This window comes from Pecten maximus, chromosome 4, assembly GCF_902652985.1.
Source record: "Pecten maximus chromosome 4, xPecMax1.1, whole genome shotgun sequence".
Lineage (NCBI taxonomy): Eukaryota > Metazoa > Mollusca > Bivalvia > Pectinida > Pectinidae > Pecten > Pecten maximus.
In genome coordinates this window covers 51,473,203-51,493,631 of record NC_047018.1, presented here as the reverse complement: position 1 = coordinate 51,493,631, position 20,429 = coordinate 51,473,203, and the positions used below count along the sequence as shown (strand labels likewise).

At 41.9% G+C, this 20,429-nt stretch overlaps 2 protein-coding genes across 2 annotated transcripts; one reads left to right on the top strand and one right to left on the bottom strand.

Annotated features, from left to right (window-relative positions):
* The first annotated feature begins 911 nt into the window (after nt 1-911).
* On the top strand, nt 912-3,870 carry LOC117326631 (probable serine/threonine-protein kinase kinX). Its single transcript, XM_033883392.1, has 5 exons — nt 912-1,031; nt 1,191-1,463; nt 1,623-1,913; nt 2,633-2,905; nt 3,535-3,870. The coding sequence occupies exons 1-5, from the start codon at nt 912-914 to the stop codon at nt 3,868-3,870; spliced, it is 1,293 nt and encodes a 430-aa protein (XP_033739283.1).
* An 11,830-nt stretch (nt 3,871-15,700) lies between these two features.
* Nucleotides 15,701-16,897, bottom strand: LOC117326629 (probable serine/threonine-protein kinase clkA). The gene has a single exon (XM_033883390.1). It carries the CDS (start codon nt 16,895-16,897, stop codon nt 15,701-15,703), a length of 1,197 nt encoding a protein of 398 aa, XP_033739281.1.
* Nucleotides 16,898-20,429: the final 3,532 nt, after the last annotated feature.

The window sequence follows — 20,429 nt, the reverse complement described above, 5'->3', positions numbered from 1 at the left end:
GAAGTCCCTATAGAACAGGAAGTCTCTATATAACAGGGAGTCCCCACAGAACAGGAAGTCCCTATAGAACAGGGAGTCCCTATAGAACAGGAAGTCCCTATAGAACAGGGAGTCCCTATATAACAGGGAGTCCCTATAGAACAGGGAGTCCCTATATAACAGGAAGTCCCCACAGAACAGGAAGTCCCCACAGAACAGGGAGTCCCCACAGAACAGGAAGTCCCTATAGAACAGGAAGTCCCTATAGAACAGGGAGTCCCTATAGAACAGGAAGTCCCTATATAACAGGGAGTCCCCACAGAACAGGAAGTCCCTATAGAACAGGAAACCCCCCGCAGAACAGGAAGTCCCTATAGAACAGGAAGTCCCTATGGAACAGGAAGTCCCCACAGAACAGGGAGTCCCTATAGAACAGGAAGTCCCTATAGAACAGGAAGTCCCTATGAAACAGGAAGTCCCCACAGAACAGGGAGTCTCCACAGAACAGGAAGTCCCTATAGAACAGGAAGTCCCCACAGAACAGGAAGTCCCTATAGAACAGGGAGTCCCTATATAACAGGAAGTCCCTATAGAACAGGAAGTCCCTATATAACAGGGAGTCCCTATAGAACAGGAAGTCCCTATAGAACAGGGAGTCCCTATATAACAGGAAGTCCCTATAGAACAGGAAGTCCCTATAGAACAGGGAGTTCCTAGAGAACAGGAAGTCCCTATAGAACAGGAAGTCCCTATAGAACAGGAAGTCCCCACAGAACAGGGAGTCCCTATAGAACAGGAAGTCCCTATAGAACAGGGAGTCCCTATAGAACAGGAAGTCCCTATATAACAGGGAGTCCCCACAGAACAGGAAGTCCCTATAGAACAGGAAACCCCCCGCAGAACAGGAAGTCCCTATAGAACAGGAAGTCCATATGGAACAGGAAGTCCCCACAGAACAGGGAGTCCCTATAGAACAGGAAGTCCCTATAGAACAGGAAGTCCCTATGAAACAGGAAGTCCCCACAGAACAGGGAGTCTCCACAGAACAGGAAGTCCCTATAGAACAGGAAGTCCCCACAGAACAGGAAGTCCCTATAGAACAGGGAGTCCCTATATAACAGGAAGTCCCTATAGAACAGGAAGTCCCTATATAACAGGGAGTCCCTATAGAACAGGAAGTCCCTATAGAACAGGGAGTCCCTATATAACAGGAAGTCCCTATAGAACAGGAAGTCCCTATAGAACAGGAAGTTCCTAGAGAACAGGAAGTCCCTATAGAACAGGAAGTCCCTATAGAACAGGAAGTCCCCACAGAACAGGGAGTCCCTATAGAACAGGAAGTCCCTATAGAACAGGAAGTCCCTATGAAACAGGAAGTCCCCACAGAACAGGGAGTCCCTATAGAACAGGAAGTCCCTATAGAACAGGGAGTCCCCATAGAACAGGAAGTCCCCACAGAACAGGGAGTCTCCACAGAACAGGAAGTCCCTATAGAACAGGAAGTCCCCACAGAACAGGAAGTCCCTATAGAACAGGGAGTCCCTATATAACAGGAAGTCCCTATAGAACAGGAAGTCCCTATATAACAGGGAGTCCCTATAGAACAGGAAGTCCCTATAGAACAGGGAGTCCCTATATAACAGGAAGTCCCTATAGAACAGGAAGTCCCTATAGAACAGGAAGTTCCTAGAGAACAGGAAGTCCCTATAGAACAGGAAGTCCCTATAGAACAGGAAGTCCCCACAGAACAGGGAGTCCCTATAGAACAGGAAGTCCCTATAGAACAGGAAGTCCCTATAGAACATGAAGTCTCCACAGAACAGGGAGTCTCCACAGAACAGGAAGCCCCTATTGGACAGGAAGTTCCAACAGAACAGGGAGTCCCCACAGAACAGGGAGTCTCCACAGAACAGGAAGTCCCCATAGAACAGGGAGTCTCTATAGAACAGTAAGGCCCTATAGAACAGGGAGTCTCTATATAGAACAGGAAGTCCCTATAGAACAGGAAGTCCCTATAGAACAGGAAGTCCCTATAGAACAGGAAGTCCCTAGAGAACAGGAAGTCCCTATAGAACAGGAAGTCCCTATAGAACAGGGAGTCCCTATAGAACAGGGAGTCCCTATAGAACAGGAAGTCCCTATAGAACAGGGAGTCCCTATAGAACAGGAAGTCCCTATAGAACAGGAAGTCCCTATATAACAGGGAGTCCCCACAGAACAGGGAGTATCTATAGAACAGGGAATCCCTATAGAACAGGGAGTCCCCACAGAACAGGAAGTCCCTATAGAACAGGGAATCCCTATAGAACAGGGAGTCCCCACAGAACAGGAAGTCCCCACAGAACAGGGAGTCCCCACAGAACAGGGAGTCCCCACAGAACAGGGAGTCCCTATAGAATAGGGAATCCCTATAGAACAGGGAGTCCCCACAGAACAGGAAGTCCCTATATATCAGGGAGTTCCTATAGAACAGGGAGTCTCCACAGAACAGGAAGTCCCTATAGAACAGGAAGTCCCCACAGAACAGGAAGTCCCTATAGAACAGGGAGTCCCTATATAACAGGAAGTCCCTATAGAACAGGAAGTCCCTATATAACAGGGAGTCCCTATAGAACAGGAAGTCCCTATAGAACAGGGAGTCCCTATATAACAGGAAGTCCCTATAGAACAGGAAGTCCCTATAGAACAGGAAGTTCCTAGAGAACAGGAAGTCCCTATAGAACAGGAAGTCCCTATAGAACAGGAAGTCCCCACAGAACAGGGAGTCCCTATAGAACAGGAAGTCCCTATAGAACAGGAAGTCCCTATAGAACAGGAAGTCTCCACAGAACAGGGAGTCTCCACAGAACAGGAAGCCCCTATTGGACAGGAAGTTCCAACAGAACAGGGAGTCCCCACAGAACAGGGAGTCTCCACAGAACAGGAAGTACCCATAGAACAGGGAGTCTCTATAGAACAGTAAGGCCCTATAGAACAGGGAGTCTCTATATAGAACAGGAAGTCCCTATAGAACAGGAAGTCCCTATAGAACAGGAAGTCCCTATAGAACAGGAAGTCCCTAGAGAACAGGAAGTCCCTATAGAACAGGAAGTCCCTATAGAACAGGGAGTCCCTATAGAACAGGGAGTCCCTATAGAACAGGAAGTCCCTATAGAACAGGGAGTCCCTATAGAACAGGAAGTCCCTATAGAACAGGAAGTCCCTATATAACAGGGAGTCCCCACAGAACAGGGAGTATCTATAGAACAGGGAATCCCTATAGAACAGGGAGTCCCCACAGAACAGGAAGTCCCTATAGAACAGGGAATCCCTATAGAACAGGGAGTCCCCACAGAACAGGAAGTCCCCACAGAACAGGGAGTCCCCACAGAACAGGGAGTCCCCACAGAACAGGGAGTCCCTATAGAATAGGGAATCCCTATAGAACAGGGAGTCCCCACAGAACAGGAAGTCCCTATATAACAGGGAGTTCCTATAGAACAGGAAGTCCCTATAGAACAGGAAGTCCCTATAGAACAGGAAGTCCCCACAGAACAGGGAATCCCTATATAACAGGGAGTCTCTATAGAACAGGAAGTCCCTATAGAACAGGGAGTCACCACAGAACAGGAAGTCCCTATAGAACAGGAAGTCCCCACAGAACAGGGAGTCCCTATAGAACAGGGAGTCCCTATAGAACAGGAAGTCCCTATAGAACAGGGAGTCCCCATAGAACAGGAAGTCCCCACAGAAGAGGGAGTCTCCACAGAACAGGAAGTCCCTATAGAACAGGAAGTCCCTATAGAACAGGAAGTCCCCACAGAACAGGGAGTCCCCACAGAACAGGGAGTCCCCACAGAACAGGGAGGCCCTATAGAACAAGTCCCCACAGAACAGGAAGTCCCTATATAACAGGGAGTCCCTATAGAACAGGAAGTCCCTATAGAACAGGAAGTCCCCACAGAACAGGGAATCCCTATATAACAGGGAGTCTCTATAGAACAGAAAGTCCCTATAGAACAGGGAGTCCCCACAGAACAGGAAGTCCCTATAGAACAGGCAGTCCCTATAGAACAGGAAGTCCCTATATAACAGGAAGTCCCTATAGAACAGGAAGTCCCCACAGAACAGGAAGTCCCTATAGAACAGGGAGTCCCAACAGAACAGGAAGTCCCTATAGAACAGGAAGTCCCCACAGAACAGTAAGTCCCTATATAACAGGAAGTCCCTATAGAACAGGAAGTCCCCACAGAACAGGAAGTCCCTATAGAACAGGGAGTCCCAAGAGAACAGGAAGTCCCTATAGAACAGGAAGTCCCCACAGAACAGGAAGTCCCTATAGAACAGGGATAGAGTCCCTATAGAACAGGAAGTCCCTATAGAACAGGAAGTCCCTATAGAACAGGAAGTCCCTATAGAACAGGAAGTCCCTATAGAACAGGAAGTCTCTATAGAACAGGGAGTCCCTATAGAACAGGGAGTCCCTATAGAACAGGGAGTCCCTATAGAACAAGTCCCCCACAGAACAGGAAGTCCCCACAGAACAGGGAGTCTCTATATAACAGGGAGTCCCCACAGAACAGGAAGTCCCCACAGAACAGGAAGTCCCTATAGAACAGGGAATCCCCACAGAACAGGGAGTCCCTATAGAACAGGAAGCCCCTATATAACAGGGAGTCCCTATAGAACAGGAAGTCCCAACAGAACTGGGAGCTTCATTTTAAACATCGTTAACCTTTCATGACGTAATAAATGATAACGTTGACAGCTAATGTTTACATTAGTCACCCATGGTGATGACCCTCCCTTTCTCCGAGTACATGACCATAGCTGATCTTAAATTACTTCATCATAATATCCAAGTCTCGTGATGATGTTGGCAGAAAAAGACAAACATGTATAGTTACTGTACCCACAGTTGGAGGACTATCAGTACGATTTTCTTGATGATTGAGATAAGGCAAAGAAAACCAGCAGCGTTACGGGATGGTCTATCTCGGGGACATTTGTGTTAAAGGATCAAAAATGCGGCAAATTATACCGCCTTACTGAATGTTGAGACAGACTACAGATATCAATATTGTCTTCCTCTAGACATTTTAGAAGGTACAGCGTGCCTGCCATTACATCGTCTATGTTGCAACACATTACATTAAGCTTGTCTAACACTTTATTCATTTTCGCTGGTGAAGACATTCTTTGAAAGCCACAGACGAACTGACACGCCTTCGAGCCAGAATGAAGGGTATTGTCGGATATTATATCGTCATCAACTACGACGACGACGCAGTTCGTTCCAGCGGCTCTCAAAGAAACTTCACACGTGACGTTAACATTCTTCTCAACGTTCTTGGCTATACCATTTTCTGAGGGGAGTTTCTTATCTATTTTGAAATACCCAAGCCCCAGTGACACACCGATTTATACAGGACAAGTATGTCGAGAATTCTCTTTTGATTGTGAACAATAGGTAATTGATTAATCAACCAATCAGTTAATTAATCAATCATTGTTGTTTTCGCTAGAATTCAAACACTTGCGTGATCTAGATCGCTTCATCTCCTAAAATTATTTCGCCTGAAACCATCTATCTTATAATTAAGGTAGCTTCCAGATGACCCGACTCTCGGGATAAGAATATACAATGTCCCTATATCATGTAGTGTCCAGAGTGTGGCAAGGCCAGTGTACGTCCCTATATCGTGTAGTGTTCAGAAGTGTGACAGGGCCAGTGTACGTCCCTATATCATGTAGTGTCCAGAGTGTGGCAAGGCCAGTGTACGTCCCTATATCGTGTAGTGTTCAGAAGTGTGACAGGGTCAGTGTACGTCCCTATATCGTGTAGTGTCCAGACGTGTGACAAGGCCAGTGTACGTCCCTATATCGTGTAGTGTCCAGACGTGTGACAGGACCAGTGTACGTCCCTATATCGTGTAGTGTCCAGACGTGTGACAGGGCCAGTGTACGTCCCTATATCGTGTAGTGTCCAGAAGTGTGACAGGGCCAGTGTACGTCCCGATATCATGTAGTGTCCAGACGTGTGACAGGGACAGTGTACGTCCCGATATCATGTAGTGTCCAGACGTGTGACAGGGCCAGTGTACGTCCCTATATCGTGTAGCGTCCAGAAGTGTGACAGGGCCAGTGTACGTCCCTATATCGTGTAGCGTCCAGAAGTGTGACAGGGCCAGTGTACGTCCCTATATCATGTAGTGTCCAGAAGTGTGACAGGGCAAGTGTACGTCCCTATATCGTATAGTGTTCAGAAGTGTGACAGGGCAAGTGTACGTCCCTATATCGTATAGTGTTCAGAAGTGTGACAGGCCCAGTGTACGTCCCTATATCGTGTAGTGTCCAGACGTGTGACAGGGACAGTGTACGTCCCTATATCATGTAGTGTCCAGAAGTGTGACAGGGCCAGTGTACGTCCCTATATCGTGTAGTGTCCAGAAGTGTGACAAGGCCAGTGTACGTCCCTATATCATGTAGTGTCCAGAAGTGTGACAGGGCCAGTGTACGTCCCTTTATCTTGTAGTGTCCATACGTGTGACAGGGACAGTGTACGTCCCTATATCATGTAGTGTCAAGAGGTGTGACAAGGCCAGTGTACGTCCCTTTATCTTGTAGTGTCCATACGTGTGACAAGGCCAGTGTACGTCCCTATATCGTATATTGTCAAGAGGTGTGACAAGGCCAGTGTACGTCCCTATATCGTGTAGTGTCCAGAGTGTGACAAGGACAGTGTACGTCCCTATATCGTGTAGTGTCCAGACGTGTGACAGGGCCAGTGTACGTCCCTATATCATGTAGTGTCCAGAAGTGTGACAGGGCCAGTGTACGTCTCTATATCGTATAGTGTTCAGAAGTGTGACAGGCCCAGTGTACGTCCCTATATCGTGCAGTGTTCAGAAGTGTGACAGGGCCAGTGTACGTCCCTATATCGTGTAGTGTCCAGAAGTGTGACAGGGCCAGTGTACGTCCCTATATCGTGTAGTGTCCAGAAGTGTGACAGGGTCAGTGTACGTCCCTATATCGTGTAGTGTCCATAGTATGACAAGGCCAGTGTACGTCCCTATATCGTGTAGTGTTCAGACGTGTGACAGGGACAGTGTACGTCCCTATATCGTGTAGTGTTCAGACGTGTGACAGGGACAGTGTACGTCCCTATATCGTGTAGTGTTCAGACGTGTGACAGGGCCAGTGTACGTCCCTATATCGTGTAGTGTTCAGAAGTGTGACAGGGCCAGTGTACGTCCCTATATCGTGTAGTGTTCAGAAGTGTGACAAGGCCAGTGTACGTCCCTATATCGTGTAGTGTCCAGAAGTGTGACAAGGCCAGTGTACGTCCCTATATCTTGTAGTGTCCAGAAGTGTGACAGGGTCAGTGTACGTCCCTATATCGTGTAGTGTCCATAGTATGACAAGGCCAGTGTACGTCCCTATATCGTGTAGTGTCCAGAAGTGTGACAGGGCCAGTGTACATCCCTATATCGTCATTTTCACCTGTTTGCTGTACAGCGACGTCTGTTGGCATAATAACGAACTCGATATTGTAACTTTCTCTCGGCTTCGTCTTGACAATTTCTTGCCAACTACAGTTGAAACGAAAACAGTAATCAAATGATTAACATTGTGTTAAACGCTAATTATACAGAAAAAGAACAACAATCAAATGGTATTTGGAAGTTAGAATATTCAGATTGCAACGAAGAAAGCGCGTTTGATCGTAAGCAAGTATGGACTAGGGCAAACTGAAATAAAAGGTAAATACATATACATATTGTACAATGAAGCAGTATCGCTTACAACAAACATCACGTTGAAATAACTATTTAGAATAAAATATAAGCATTAGGAATTAGGAATAACAAATAAGAATAAGAAAATAAGCAGTCCCTGTCGGCGTTCCATACCGGCGACCTGTATAGACCGGCAACTAGCCATAGTGGTAGTTATAAATACCGGCCGAGTCGGTGATTTTAGGCAAGGACTAGCAAATAGATATTTATCAGTCAAGTACTAGTTCTAGATGAAGGAGAACATTATATTAATAAAGACCATGTGTGATCGGTCAGACAGATACATATATATACATATATAACTATTATATGTGTTGTTGTGATATCCCGTCAATGTTAAAGGGTACAGATGTAATATTTGTAGATATTTGCCTCTGTAGGCTAATCACTAACCAGGATTCTGTAGCGGTATCGACGGTTTGTTTGTTTGTTTGTTTTTGTTTAACGTCCTATTAACAGCCAGGGTCATTTAAGGACGTGCCAGGTTTTGGAGGTGGAGAAAAGCCGGAGTACCAGGAGAAAAACCACCGGCCTACGGTCAGCACCTGGCAAATGCCCCAAGTAGGTTTCGAACTCGCAACCCAGAGGTGGAGGGCTAGTGTTAAAGTGTCGGGTATCGACGGACCTAAATGTATACGTTACACATTTTGAACGCGTTCTAATGATTGAAATAAAAGACCAATCAAATTTGTTGTTACATACATTCCAATAGTACAGTACAGTATGCCCGACGATACCAGATAAAGGTTTCGATTGGTCAGTTATTTTTGTTATCTAAAAGCGTTTAGACAATAGCTCCAACTTTTAACTCGTTAAGCTTACGAAGCTGTTTATCACGTTAAATATTTGTTTGATTTACTAACGTTTTAATGTTGGTGAGTAAAGACACATTTCGGAACAGGTCTGTAAACAATAGGAAGTCATCAGAATATACTATTTTAGCAGTGTATATCAATCATGAATGCTTGTAACATGGCTTGAGTGTTTGCTTGATGTTCGCTGGTCAATTTCCTGTTTTCCTCACAAGCACCTGTCAGAGAGTAGACCTATTTGTTCTAAAAATAACCATTTTTGGCACGAATAGTGCAGCAATCTTTGCTTCCCTATTAATCACGTTTCATGTTAATTTTGACAACAGCCAATCAGAATGCTGGAAACAAATGAGTGTCGGCATCACTTTGTTTACAATATGGCAGACGAGATACACCAACGACGTTTCATTAGAATGATCGAAGAGAAAATACAAGCTATTTTGAAGAAAAAGGACTTGTTGAACATCCGTAAATATACTTGAGGTGCTGCAAAACCTTACATCAGTGTTAGAGGTGGGTGTGCGGACTTTGAAAACTTCAGTTCACATGGTTGTTCGCAGGAGCCATTTTATGCTGAAGTGCTACAAGGAAACGTACAAAAATGTATGATATCTTATAAATATGAAGACAGAAATGAGCAACAAACGAGAAAAACATTTGTTGGTTCATTGCACAAATATTTCAATTTCTACTTAAGTTTGACTCAATGAAACTACCAAACTTAATCTGTTTCATTTGCTCATGAATTTGACCAGATTAACACTGATCAGTGCGTATGAATACATGGTTAAAATCCTTCCGCGGAACGATTTCACTTTTTCTACATTGCTGTTATAAGCATCGAATAATTATCAAAATTATCAAATTGATAATGTATTCTTGTATTTTATGAAAGACCAGATATGCTAAATACTTTTATTTTGAAAAATATCACTTTTGCTGATTTGACCAATCAAATTAATGATAAGAAAATATCAAAATAATTGACCAATCAGAAAGCCCGACATATATGTCAGCACCTGGACAGGGGGAACTACTTTTTTGTATGCAAACTTTCGCTGTAGGCCTAGTTAGCATACGGGGTAGGTTTTTCGTTGATAAAAAATGTAATAAACAGAATATCTAACAGTGTCTTCAGTAATACCAAATATATTTCACTCGTGTGGCTAATATTTTCATATTAGCCCTACTCGTGAAATATATTTGGTATTACTGAAGACACTGTTAGATATCCTCTATTTATGCTTAAAAATCACTTTTAAGATAAACCAACGTGTTCTCTATCGCGTTAATGTTCTGTCAATACTGTAAAAGTCTACAAACTTTATCTATGTATTGTTTCGATAATAGGAGTGATTGAACGATATCGATTTGGAGAAAAGTTCCAAATGGGACAGTTAAACAATAGGACGGGAATTCAAGCTACAACTTGCAATGAAATCAAAGATCTGACAGGGAATCAAATCCAGTTTGTTGTGTGAACGCGACTGGAAGTTGATGCCGTGCTGGATAAATGACAACCTTGTAAACTATTGAAGATATAGATAGGTCATTATATCAGGAATCCCATCAGGCGTTTTAGAATAGGTGACTCGATTTTCAATTGATTCCCACGAGAAGAGGAGATTGAAAATCAAATTGACAGTCGTTGTCGTCGAATGTCAACAGACTTTCCTGAAGTTATTTCTTGTAAAAATGCCCACGCTAGACAAACGATAATTATAAATATACTTGTGAATTTTCAAAGACTTCAGTCGTAAAGAGGTAAAGTCAAATATAAAACAAAGAATTAACTTTGATGTATAGCGCTATAGAATGGAAAAGACTGTCGATTTCTCCGACATATGTGGTTAAAGTGCCATTTTCCTAGGGCTGTCTACAGACACAAGGGGATGAGGAGACCTGTTAATGGTCTTGGAACGAGGAGTTTAGCAAGAAAACTGTGCATGATGTGTACTGTATTGTAGTGACATTTACTGTGATACTGTGACGTTTAATATGTTACTATGACGTGTATTGTGTTACTGTGACGTTTATTGTGTTACTGTGACGTATATTGTGTAACTGTGACGTGTATTACGTTACTATGACGTGTACTGTGTTACTGTGGCGTGTACTGTGTTACTGTGACGTGTACTGTGTTACTGTGATGTGTATTGTGTTACTGTGACGTGTACTGTGTTACTGTGACGTATACTGTGTTACTGTGACGTGTATTGTGTTACTGTGACGTGTACTGTGTTACTGTGACGTGTACTGTTACTGTGACGTGTACTGTGTTACTGTGATGTGTATTGTGTAACTGTGACGTGTACTGTGTTACTGTGACGTGTATTGAGTTATTGTGAGGTGTACTGTGTTACTGTGACGTGTATTGTGTTATTGTGACGTGTACTGTGTTACTGTGACGTGTATTGTGTTATTGTGAGGTGTACTGTGTTACTGTGACGTGTACTGTGTTACTGTGACGTGTACTATGTTACTGTGATGAGTATTGTGTTATTGTGACGTTTACTGTGTTATTGTGACGTGTATTGTGTAACTGTGACGTGTACTGTGTTACTGTGACGTGTATTGAGTTATTGTGAGGTGTACTGTGTTACTGTGACGTGTACTGTGTTACTGTGACGTTTATGGTGTTACTGTGACGTGCACTGTGTTACTGTGACGTGTATTGTGTTACTGTGACGTGTGCTGTGTTACTATGACATCTACTGTGTTACTGTGACGTGTATTGTGTTACTGTGACGTGGATTGTGTTACTGTGACGTGTACTGTGTTACTGTGACGTGTACTGTGTTACTGTGACGTGTATTGTGTTACTGTGACGTGTACTGTGTTACTGTGACGTGGATTGTGTTACTGTGATGTGTATTGTGTTACTGTGACGTGGATTGTGTTACTGTGATGTGTATTGTGTTACTGTGACGTGTACTGTGTTACTGTGACGTGTACTGTGTTACTGTGACGTGTACTGTGTTACTGTGACGTGTACTGTGTTACTGTGACGTGTACTGTGTTACTGTGACGTGTACTGTGTTACTGTGATGTGTATTGTGTTACTATAACGTGTATTTTGTTACTATGTTATCTACTGTGTTACTGTGACGTGTACTTGTTACTATGACATCTACTGTGTTACTGTGACGTGTACTGTGTTACTGTGACGTGTACTGTGTTACTCTGACGTGTACTGTGTTACTATGACATCTACTGTGTTACTGTGACGTGTACTGTGTTACTGTGACGTGTACTGTGTTATTGTGACGTGTATTGTGTAACTGTGACTTGTATTGTGATACTGTGACTTGTATTGTGTTATGTGACGTGTACTGTGTTACTGTGACGTGTACTGTGTTACTGTGACGTGTACTTGTTACTGTGGCGTGTACTGTGTTATTGTGAGGTGTACTGTGTTACTGTGGCGTGTACTGTGTTACTGTGGCGTGTACTGTGTTACTGTGACGTGTACTGTGTTACTGTGACGTTTGTGTTACTGTGACGTGTATTGTGTTACTGTGGCGTGTACTGTGTTACTGTGACGTGTACTGTGTTACTGTGACGTGTACTGTGTTACTGTGACGTGTACTGTGATACTGTGACGTGTATTGTGTTACTGTGGCGTGTACTGTGTTACTGTGACGTGTATTGTGATACTGTGACTTGTATTGTGTTATGTGACGTGTATTGTGTTACTGCGACATGTACTGTGTATCTGTGACGTGTATTGTGTTATGTGACGTGTATTGTGTTATGTGACGTGTACTGTGTATCTGTGACGTGTATTGTGTTACTGTGACGTATACTGTGTTACTGTGACGTGTAGTATGTTACTGTGATGTGGATTGTGTTACCATGGCGTGAACTGTGTTATTGTGACGTGTACTGTGTTACTGTGATGTGTACTGTGTAATCGTGTCGTGTACTGTGTTACTCTGACGTGTACTGTGATACTGTGACGTGTACTGTGTTACTGTGACGTGTACTGTGTTACTGTGACGTGTACTGTGTTACTGTGACGTGTACTGTGTTACTGTGACTTGTACTGTGTTACTGTGACGTGTACTGTGTTACTGTGACGTGTACTGTGTTACTGTGACGTGTACTTGTTACTGTGGCGTGTACTGTGTTACTGTGACGTGTACTGTGATACTGTGACGTGTACTGTGTTACTGTGACGTGTATTGTGTTACTGTGACGTGTACTGTGTTACTGTGACGTGTACTGTGTTACTGTGACGTGTACTGTGTTACTGTGACGTATATTGTGTTACTGTGACGTGTATTGTGTTACTGTGACGTGTACTTGTTACTGTGACGTGTACTGTGTTACTGTGACGTGTACTGTGTTACTCTGATGTGTACTGTGTTACTCTGACGTGTACTGTGATACTGTGACTTGTACTGTGCTACTGTGACGTGTACTGTGATACTGTGACGTGTACTGTGTTACTGCGACATGTACTGTGTTACTGTGACGTGTATTGTGTTATGTGACGTGTATTGTGTTACTGTGACGTGTACTGTGTTACTGTGATGTGTACTGTGTTACTCTGACGTGTACTGTGTTACTGTGACGTGTACTGTGTTACTGTGACGTGTACTGTGTTACTGTGGCGTGTACTGTGTTACTGTGACGTGTACTGTGATACTGTGACGTGTACTGTGTTACTGTGACGTGTTTTGTGTTACTGTGATGTGTACTGTGTTACTGTGACGTGTATTGTGTTACTGTGACGTGTACTGTGTTACTGTGACGTGTATTGTGTTACTGTGACGTGTACTGTGTTACTGTGATGTGTACTGTGTTACTATGACGTGTATTGTGTTACTATAACGTGTATTTTGTTACTGTGACGTGTATTGTGTTATTGTGACGTGTATTGTGTTACTGTGACGTGTATTTTGTTACTGTGACGTTTGTGTTACTGTGACGTGTATTTTGTTACTATGACGTGTATTTTGTTACTATGACGTGTATTGTGTTACTATGACGTGTACTGTGTTACTGTGACGTGTACTGTGTTACTGTGACGTGTATTGTGTTACTATGACGTGTATTGTGTTACTGTGACGTGTATTGTGTTACTATGACGTGTATTGTGTTATGTGACATGTATTGTGTTACTGTGTCGTTTAATGCGTGAATAAATTCTCGGAATCGCTAGAGGAAGTTTTCGAGGTCGTAAGGGGAAGTTGTCTAGATCGTTAGTGGAAGTTCTCGAGGTCGTTAGTGGAAGTTCTCGAGGTCGTAAGGGGAAGTTCTCGGGCTCGTTAGAGGAAGTTCTCGAGATCGTTAGAGGAAGTTCTCGAGATCGTTAGGGGAAGTTCTTGAGATCGTTAGGGGAAGTTTTCGGGATCGTTAGAGGAAGTTCTCGAGATCGTTAGTGTCATTGGCTGTGGTCGACGATGAGCTGTCATTGTCTGGTTTCGACGATGAGCTGTCATTTTGTGGGGTCGACGATGAGATGTCATTGTTCGGGGTCGACGATGAGCTGTCGTTGTTTAGGGTCGGCGATGAGCTGTCATTGTTTGGGTTTGACTATAGAACGAGCTGTCATTGTTTGGTATCGACGATGAGCTGTCATTGTCTGGGGTCGACGATGAATTGTCATTGTCTGAGGTCGACGATGAGCTGTCATTGTCTGGTTTCGACGATGAACTGTCATTGTCTGAGGTCGACGATGAGCTGTCATTGTTTGGGTTTGACTATAGAACGAGCTGTCATTGTTTGGGTTTGACTATAGAACGAGCTGTCATTGTCTGGGGTTGACAATGAGCTGTCATTGTCTGGGGTTGACAATGAGCTGTCATTGTCTGGGGTCGACGATGAGCTGTCATTGTCTGAGGTCGACGATGAGCTGTCATTGTTTGTTATCGACGATGAGCTGTCATTGTTTGGGTTTGACTATAGAACGAGCTGTCATTGTTTGTTATCGACGATGAGCTGTCATTGTTTGTTATCGAGGATAAGCTGTCATTGTTTCTTATCGACGATGAACTGTCATTGTTTGTTATCGACGATGAACTGTCATTGTTTGTTATCGACGATGAACTGTCATTGTCTGGGGTGGACGATGAGCTGTCATTGTCTGGGGTCGACGATGAGCTGTCAATGTCTGTGGTCGACGATGAGCTGTCAATGTCTGGGTTGACGATAGAACGAGCTACGATTGCGTGTAGCAGTACATCTCGTTAACGACTTAACAATTAAATAAAATCAAATCAATTATCTTTAGATTGATCATTCTATAACTGACTGTTTCTCGCCGCTTTGATACACGGTGATGCTGTCTTAAGCCAACGACTTTATTAAGAAACCCGGTGCTGGAGGAAACCATGCGTTTATTTTAACGGAAAAAATCTATTTGTTTTCTTTTTGCTGAAATCTATCACAAAATTTACATCTTTCCTGATATGGTAATAAAAAGGGCGTGTAGCTTATTATTTATTTTTTTAAATGCACAATGTTGAGCATTTGTGTGTGACGAGAAAGAAAAGATATGGCTGTTGATAGCTCAAGAAAGCGAGGAGAGAAAACATTTTTTTACGAAAAATACGAGTTAGGGAAAGAAAATCGTGATCTACAGAGTTTGCTCGGTACCAGTTCTCGATTGTGTTTATCATGTTTCCTTCCTTGATGCTCCGCGAATGATGTCGCCAGCTTTGGTCAAATCGAATATGATATCGATTTTATTATTTTTTTTTAATTTGCAAAACACCCTTAATTTTAATTAGATACAGGCATGTCATTGTCATACGCATGTCATTATCATACGGTATGTCATTGTCATACGGCATGTCATTGTCATACGGTATGTCATTGTCATACGGCATGTCATTGTCATACGGTATGTCATTGTCATACGGCATGTCATTGTCATACGACATGTCATTGTCATACGGCATGTCATTGTCATACGGCATGTCATTACCATAGGCAGGTCATTGCCATACGGCATGTCATTGTCATACGCCATGTCATTGTCATACGACAGGTCATTGTCATAATGCATGTCATTATCATACGGCATGTCATTGCCATACGACATGTCATTTTCATACGGCATGTCATTGTCATACGGCATGTCATTGTCATAATGCATGTCATTGTCATAATGCATGTCATTGCCTACGGCATATCATTGTCATACCACAGGTCATTGTCATAATGCATGTCATTGCCATACGGCATGTCATTGTCATTATGCATGTCATTGCAATACGGCATGTCATTGTCATACGGCATGTCATTGTCATAATGCATGTCATTGCCATACGGCATGTCATTGTCATACGACAGGTCATTGTCATACGGCATGTCATTGTCATACGGCATGTCATTGTCATAATGCATGTCATTGCCATACGGCAGGTCATTGTCATACGGCATGTCATTGTCATACGACAGGTCATTGTCATAATGCATGTCATTGTCATACGACAGGTCATTGTCATAATGCATGTCATTGTCATACGGCATGTCATTGTCATACGACAGGTCATTTTTATACGACATGTCATTGTCATACGACAGGTCATTGTCATAATGCATGTCACTGTCATACGGCATGTCATTGTCATACGACAGGTCATTTTTATACGACATGTCATTGCCATACGGCATGTCATTGTCATACGGCATGTCATTGTCATACGACAGGTCATTGTCATAATGCATGTCATTGTCATAATGCATGTCATTGTCATACGACAGGTCATTGTCATACGGCATGTCATTGTCATAATGCATGTCATTGCCATACGGCATGTCATTGTCATACGACAGGTCATTGTCATACGGCATGTCATTGTCATAATGCATGTCATTGCCATACGGCATGTCATTGTCATACGACAGGTCATTGTCATACGGCATGTCATTGTCATACGACAGGTCATTGCCATACGGCATGTCATTGCCATACGACAGGTCATTTTCATAATGCATGTCATTGTCATACGGCATGTCATTGTCATACGACAGGTCATTTTTATACGACAGGTCATTGCCATACGACAGGTCATTTTCATAATGCATGTCATTGTAATACGGCATGTCATTGCCATACGGCATGTCATTGTCATAATGCATGTCATTGTCATACGGCATGTCATTACCATACGACATGTCATTGTCATAATGCATGTCATTGTCATACGACAGGTCATTGCCATACGGCATGTCATTGTCATAATGCATGTCATTGTCATACGGTATGTCATTGCCATACGGCATGTCATTGTCATAATGCATGTCATTGCCATACGACAGGTCATTTTTATACGACAGGTCATTATCATACGGTATGTCATTGTCATACGGCATGAGAAGGTAATAAATTGCAAATGTATACAATATACTTAGACAACCTTTGCTATTCTGTTCACTCTAAAAGTGGAGACAGACACGTCACTACTATGGAAGATAACATTCGATCAATTTAATGCTGATTAATCTGTTTTTTGTAATCGAAACGTTAAAAGGGTACAAGCAATGCCGTAATATACAAAACGATCTATGTTGTATATCAATTCACACAAATACCATAGAGAGAAGGGGCAAGTCGGGGTCAGATGACAGCTTGCCTTTCATAGATTTGATGAGAACTTTAATTCCAAAGAAAATAGAAGCATAAAAACCATAGAAAGAGCATTAGCCCACAAGCTGACGGCAACCGTCTAATATCCGTAGTGGTGCCTGAATTAATATCCGGAATCTCGTAAAATTATTGAAATACTTACATTATGATAGAAGTGATAGAGGTCTTATTCTTAGCAGACATGACGCTATGTTCACACCCACTCACATTGATAGCCTATAAACCTCCGACCATCTCTCGATTTTATATCAGTTGTTAAGAGAATGCCTGTATATGGCGTCTATTATAACGAGACCGTGCGTTAATTAGCAAGAGTGGTCGACCTGCGGTCTCTGTGGGAGAAGTGGCCATGTAGGGGTGATATATAGACAACTAAAACGTCAGTGTCCGACATAGAACGGTATATATCACTGACGGATTATCTAAAGTTTCCACGCCTCTAAAGTCGACATAGAACGGTATATATCACTGACGGATTATCTAAAGTTTCCACGCCTCTAAAGTCGACATAGAACGGTATATATCACTGACGGATTATCTAAAGTTTCCAGGCCTCTAAAGTCGACATAGAACGGTATATATCACTGACGGATTATCTAAAGTTTCCAGGCCTCTAAAGTCGACATAGAACTGTATATATCACTGACGGATTATCTAAAGTTTCCAGGCCTCTAAAGTCGACATAGAACTGTATATATCACTGACGGATTATCTAAAGTTTCCAGGCCTCTAAAGTCGACATAGAACGGTATATATCACTGACGGATTATCTAAAGTTTCCAGGCCTCTAAAGTCGACATAGAACTGTATATATCACTGACGGATTATCTAAAGTTTCCACGCCTCTAAAGTCGACATAGAACTGTATATATCACTGACGGATTATCTAAAGTTCCCAGGCCTCTAAAGTCGACATAGAACTGTATATATCACTGACGGATTATCTAAAGTTCCCAGGCCTCTAAAGTCGACATAGAACGGTATAGAGACCACAGAACCAAATCAAAAATAGATTTGTTTTTTTTGTTTGTTTGTTTTTTTCTTTTTTTTTCTTTGTTTTTTGTTTTTTGTTTTTGTTTTTGTTTTTGTTTTTTTGCGATGCGTTGAATTACGGAGAGATGATATTTTCGTGCTGTCGCTCAATTATTTGAATGGGATACACATGATAACATGTAGGGTGGAACTGAGCTGGCTGTAGCCTTGGTGATGAGTTACCCTAGTATTTCCTTTAATTAACTATAATATAATGGTACATTGTATATCGTGTATGAACCACTCATAAGATAGTATCTCCAGAGACCAAGATTTCTGATCGAAACTCATATATACGTCTGAGTACAGATCGTAAGAGTCCATGTGAACCCTGATATATATTAGATGAAGTAATTAAGGAAGTATGCTGGATTAGAATAAAAGTGATACGTACGTGATGATCTGTATAGGGGAGATAACTCACCTGTATATGATAAAAATGAAAATCACAATAATGTGTTATTTTGTTTTGTTGTTTTTTCGTTTTTGTGTTGTTTTTTTATACTAAGGTATTATATTTTATTCTTCATAATCTTATATTTATCATAATATATCACTGCACGAGAAGTTATACGATTTCATTCATGACCAAATAGAGTATTTTTAATTATGTATTTTTTATGTATTTTTTTTTTCTTTTTTAAGTTATATATTTTGGTGAAATATAAGTGTTCAATAAACACATTTTTTAGTTGTATGTAAAGATTCTCAAATGAGATAGGTTGATGTATTTAACCATAAGACATTTACAGAGAATTGTGGCAGTTTTTCATCCTTGTTTTTTGTAATTATCAACACACGGAGTATCGTTTGTAACGCGACTACGTAGTTGTAATGTCAATAAGTTAGCTGCATGAATGATGGCAGGAACCGACCATATAAAATAAAACTTATTGTGATAACGTTATCTAGGAATAATTAAAATATCCTTCTCTACGGAAATCAATTTGTCTTACAAAATGGGACACTGCAGTGAAATAGACACCTTGCGCCAGAAGGTGGTCTGACGAAATTGATTTCTGTTGGTGTCGATTTCATATGGACATTTTTTTTTTTTTTTTTTTTCAAAATATAAACGAAAGATACTTCTTTCGCGGTTTGTGTCTGATACAACCTGTCCCGTTATGGTGTAAAGTGTAGGCGTGCGCGCGCCCTGTCGATCGTCGACGCAGCTGCCTCAACGGGCGCGGCTTTTTAGGGTCATCTAAATAGCAAACCAGCGATATCGGGGTATTTTACAAGTCTATGCATCCATGCTATGCTGCAATTTAACAGAAATAACTTTATTAACTTTTAGTCTTTATCATGGCTAACCATGAACATTAATATTGACATAAAATGTATTAAGTTGTTTGTTTTTCTACAAAACATGCGAGAAATGCATGTTTCAGGGGGACATAATTAGCTCATATTTAATAGCACATATGTTGCACAAAATGCTTGTGCCGTTTTACTCATAAGGGTCTATAGCATTAGTTAGCATGTACAAGAAATTATTGATGATTTGGATAAACAGTGTGTCCAGACAAAGTATTTTGTTACATGAGCATTACTAGTTTTGTGCATTTGTAGATATTTATTCGCTTTTAACATTCATCATTATTCTCCTAACAGATGATCCTTAACGCATCGAGCAGGGCTAGCGACTTGGTGCTGGATAACAACATCATCCATCTACAGGTGTGCGGGCAATCGAATATCGTCATGGAAGGTGTGGTTAGTTAGTAAACACTTAGATAAGATATATAAAACAGCAAATTAGATGTAATATGGAAGATTCAACATGGAATTACACAGTGATTCGTCATTTTCACACGATTAAACTGGTCCTCTATCGGAAAGGAAACAAGTTTAAACTGTAAAGGGCTTGTTATCACTTAAAACAACAGCCTCAAAATATGTAATAGGCATGTATACATCTGATCATCGGTACACATGTCTGGCTGTAACAACATGTAGTATATTTGGAAGACATTTACACAAACTGATAATACATGCTGTATGCAAAACAGTGACGTAGGTCATGACGTCATCATTCGCCATGTAAATCGTATGTAAATCAAACCATCCCAGAATCAACGATAACGAAAGTCAAATGAGACAAGATATATGTATTGAGTCCCGTAAAAAGACTATCGATATCATCTGAATGGAAGGAATGAAAACAGGGATCATTATGTCAAGTACCCTGGTACAATGATAAAGCGATGTGATAATACCTCTCAA

Bases quoted from the DNA above. Each gene is read 5' to 3' on its own strand.
- LOC117326631 (XM_033883392.1), top strand. From the start codon at position 912: ATGGAACAGGAAGTCCCCACAGAACAGGGAGTCCCTATAGAACAGGAA. The intron at 1,032-1,190 runs GTCCCTATAGAA...CCTATATAACAG, and splicing joins GAGTCTCCACAGAACAGGAA to GAAGTCCCTATAGAACAGGA. The intron at 1,914-2,632 runs GTCTCTATAGAA...CCTATATAACAG, and splicing joins AAGTCCCCATAGAACAGGGA to GAAGTCCCTATAGAACAGGA.
- LOC117326629 (XM_033883390.1), bottom strand. From the start codon at position 16,897: ATGCCGTATGACAATGACATACCGTATGATAATGACCTGTCGTATAAA.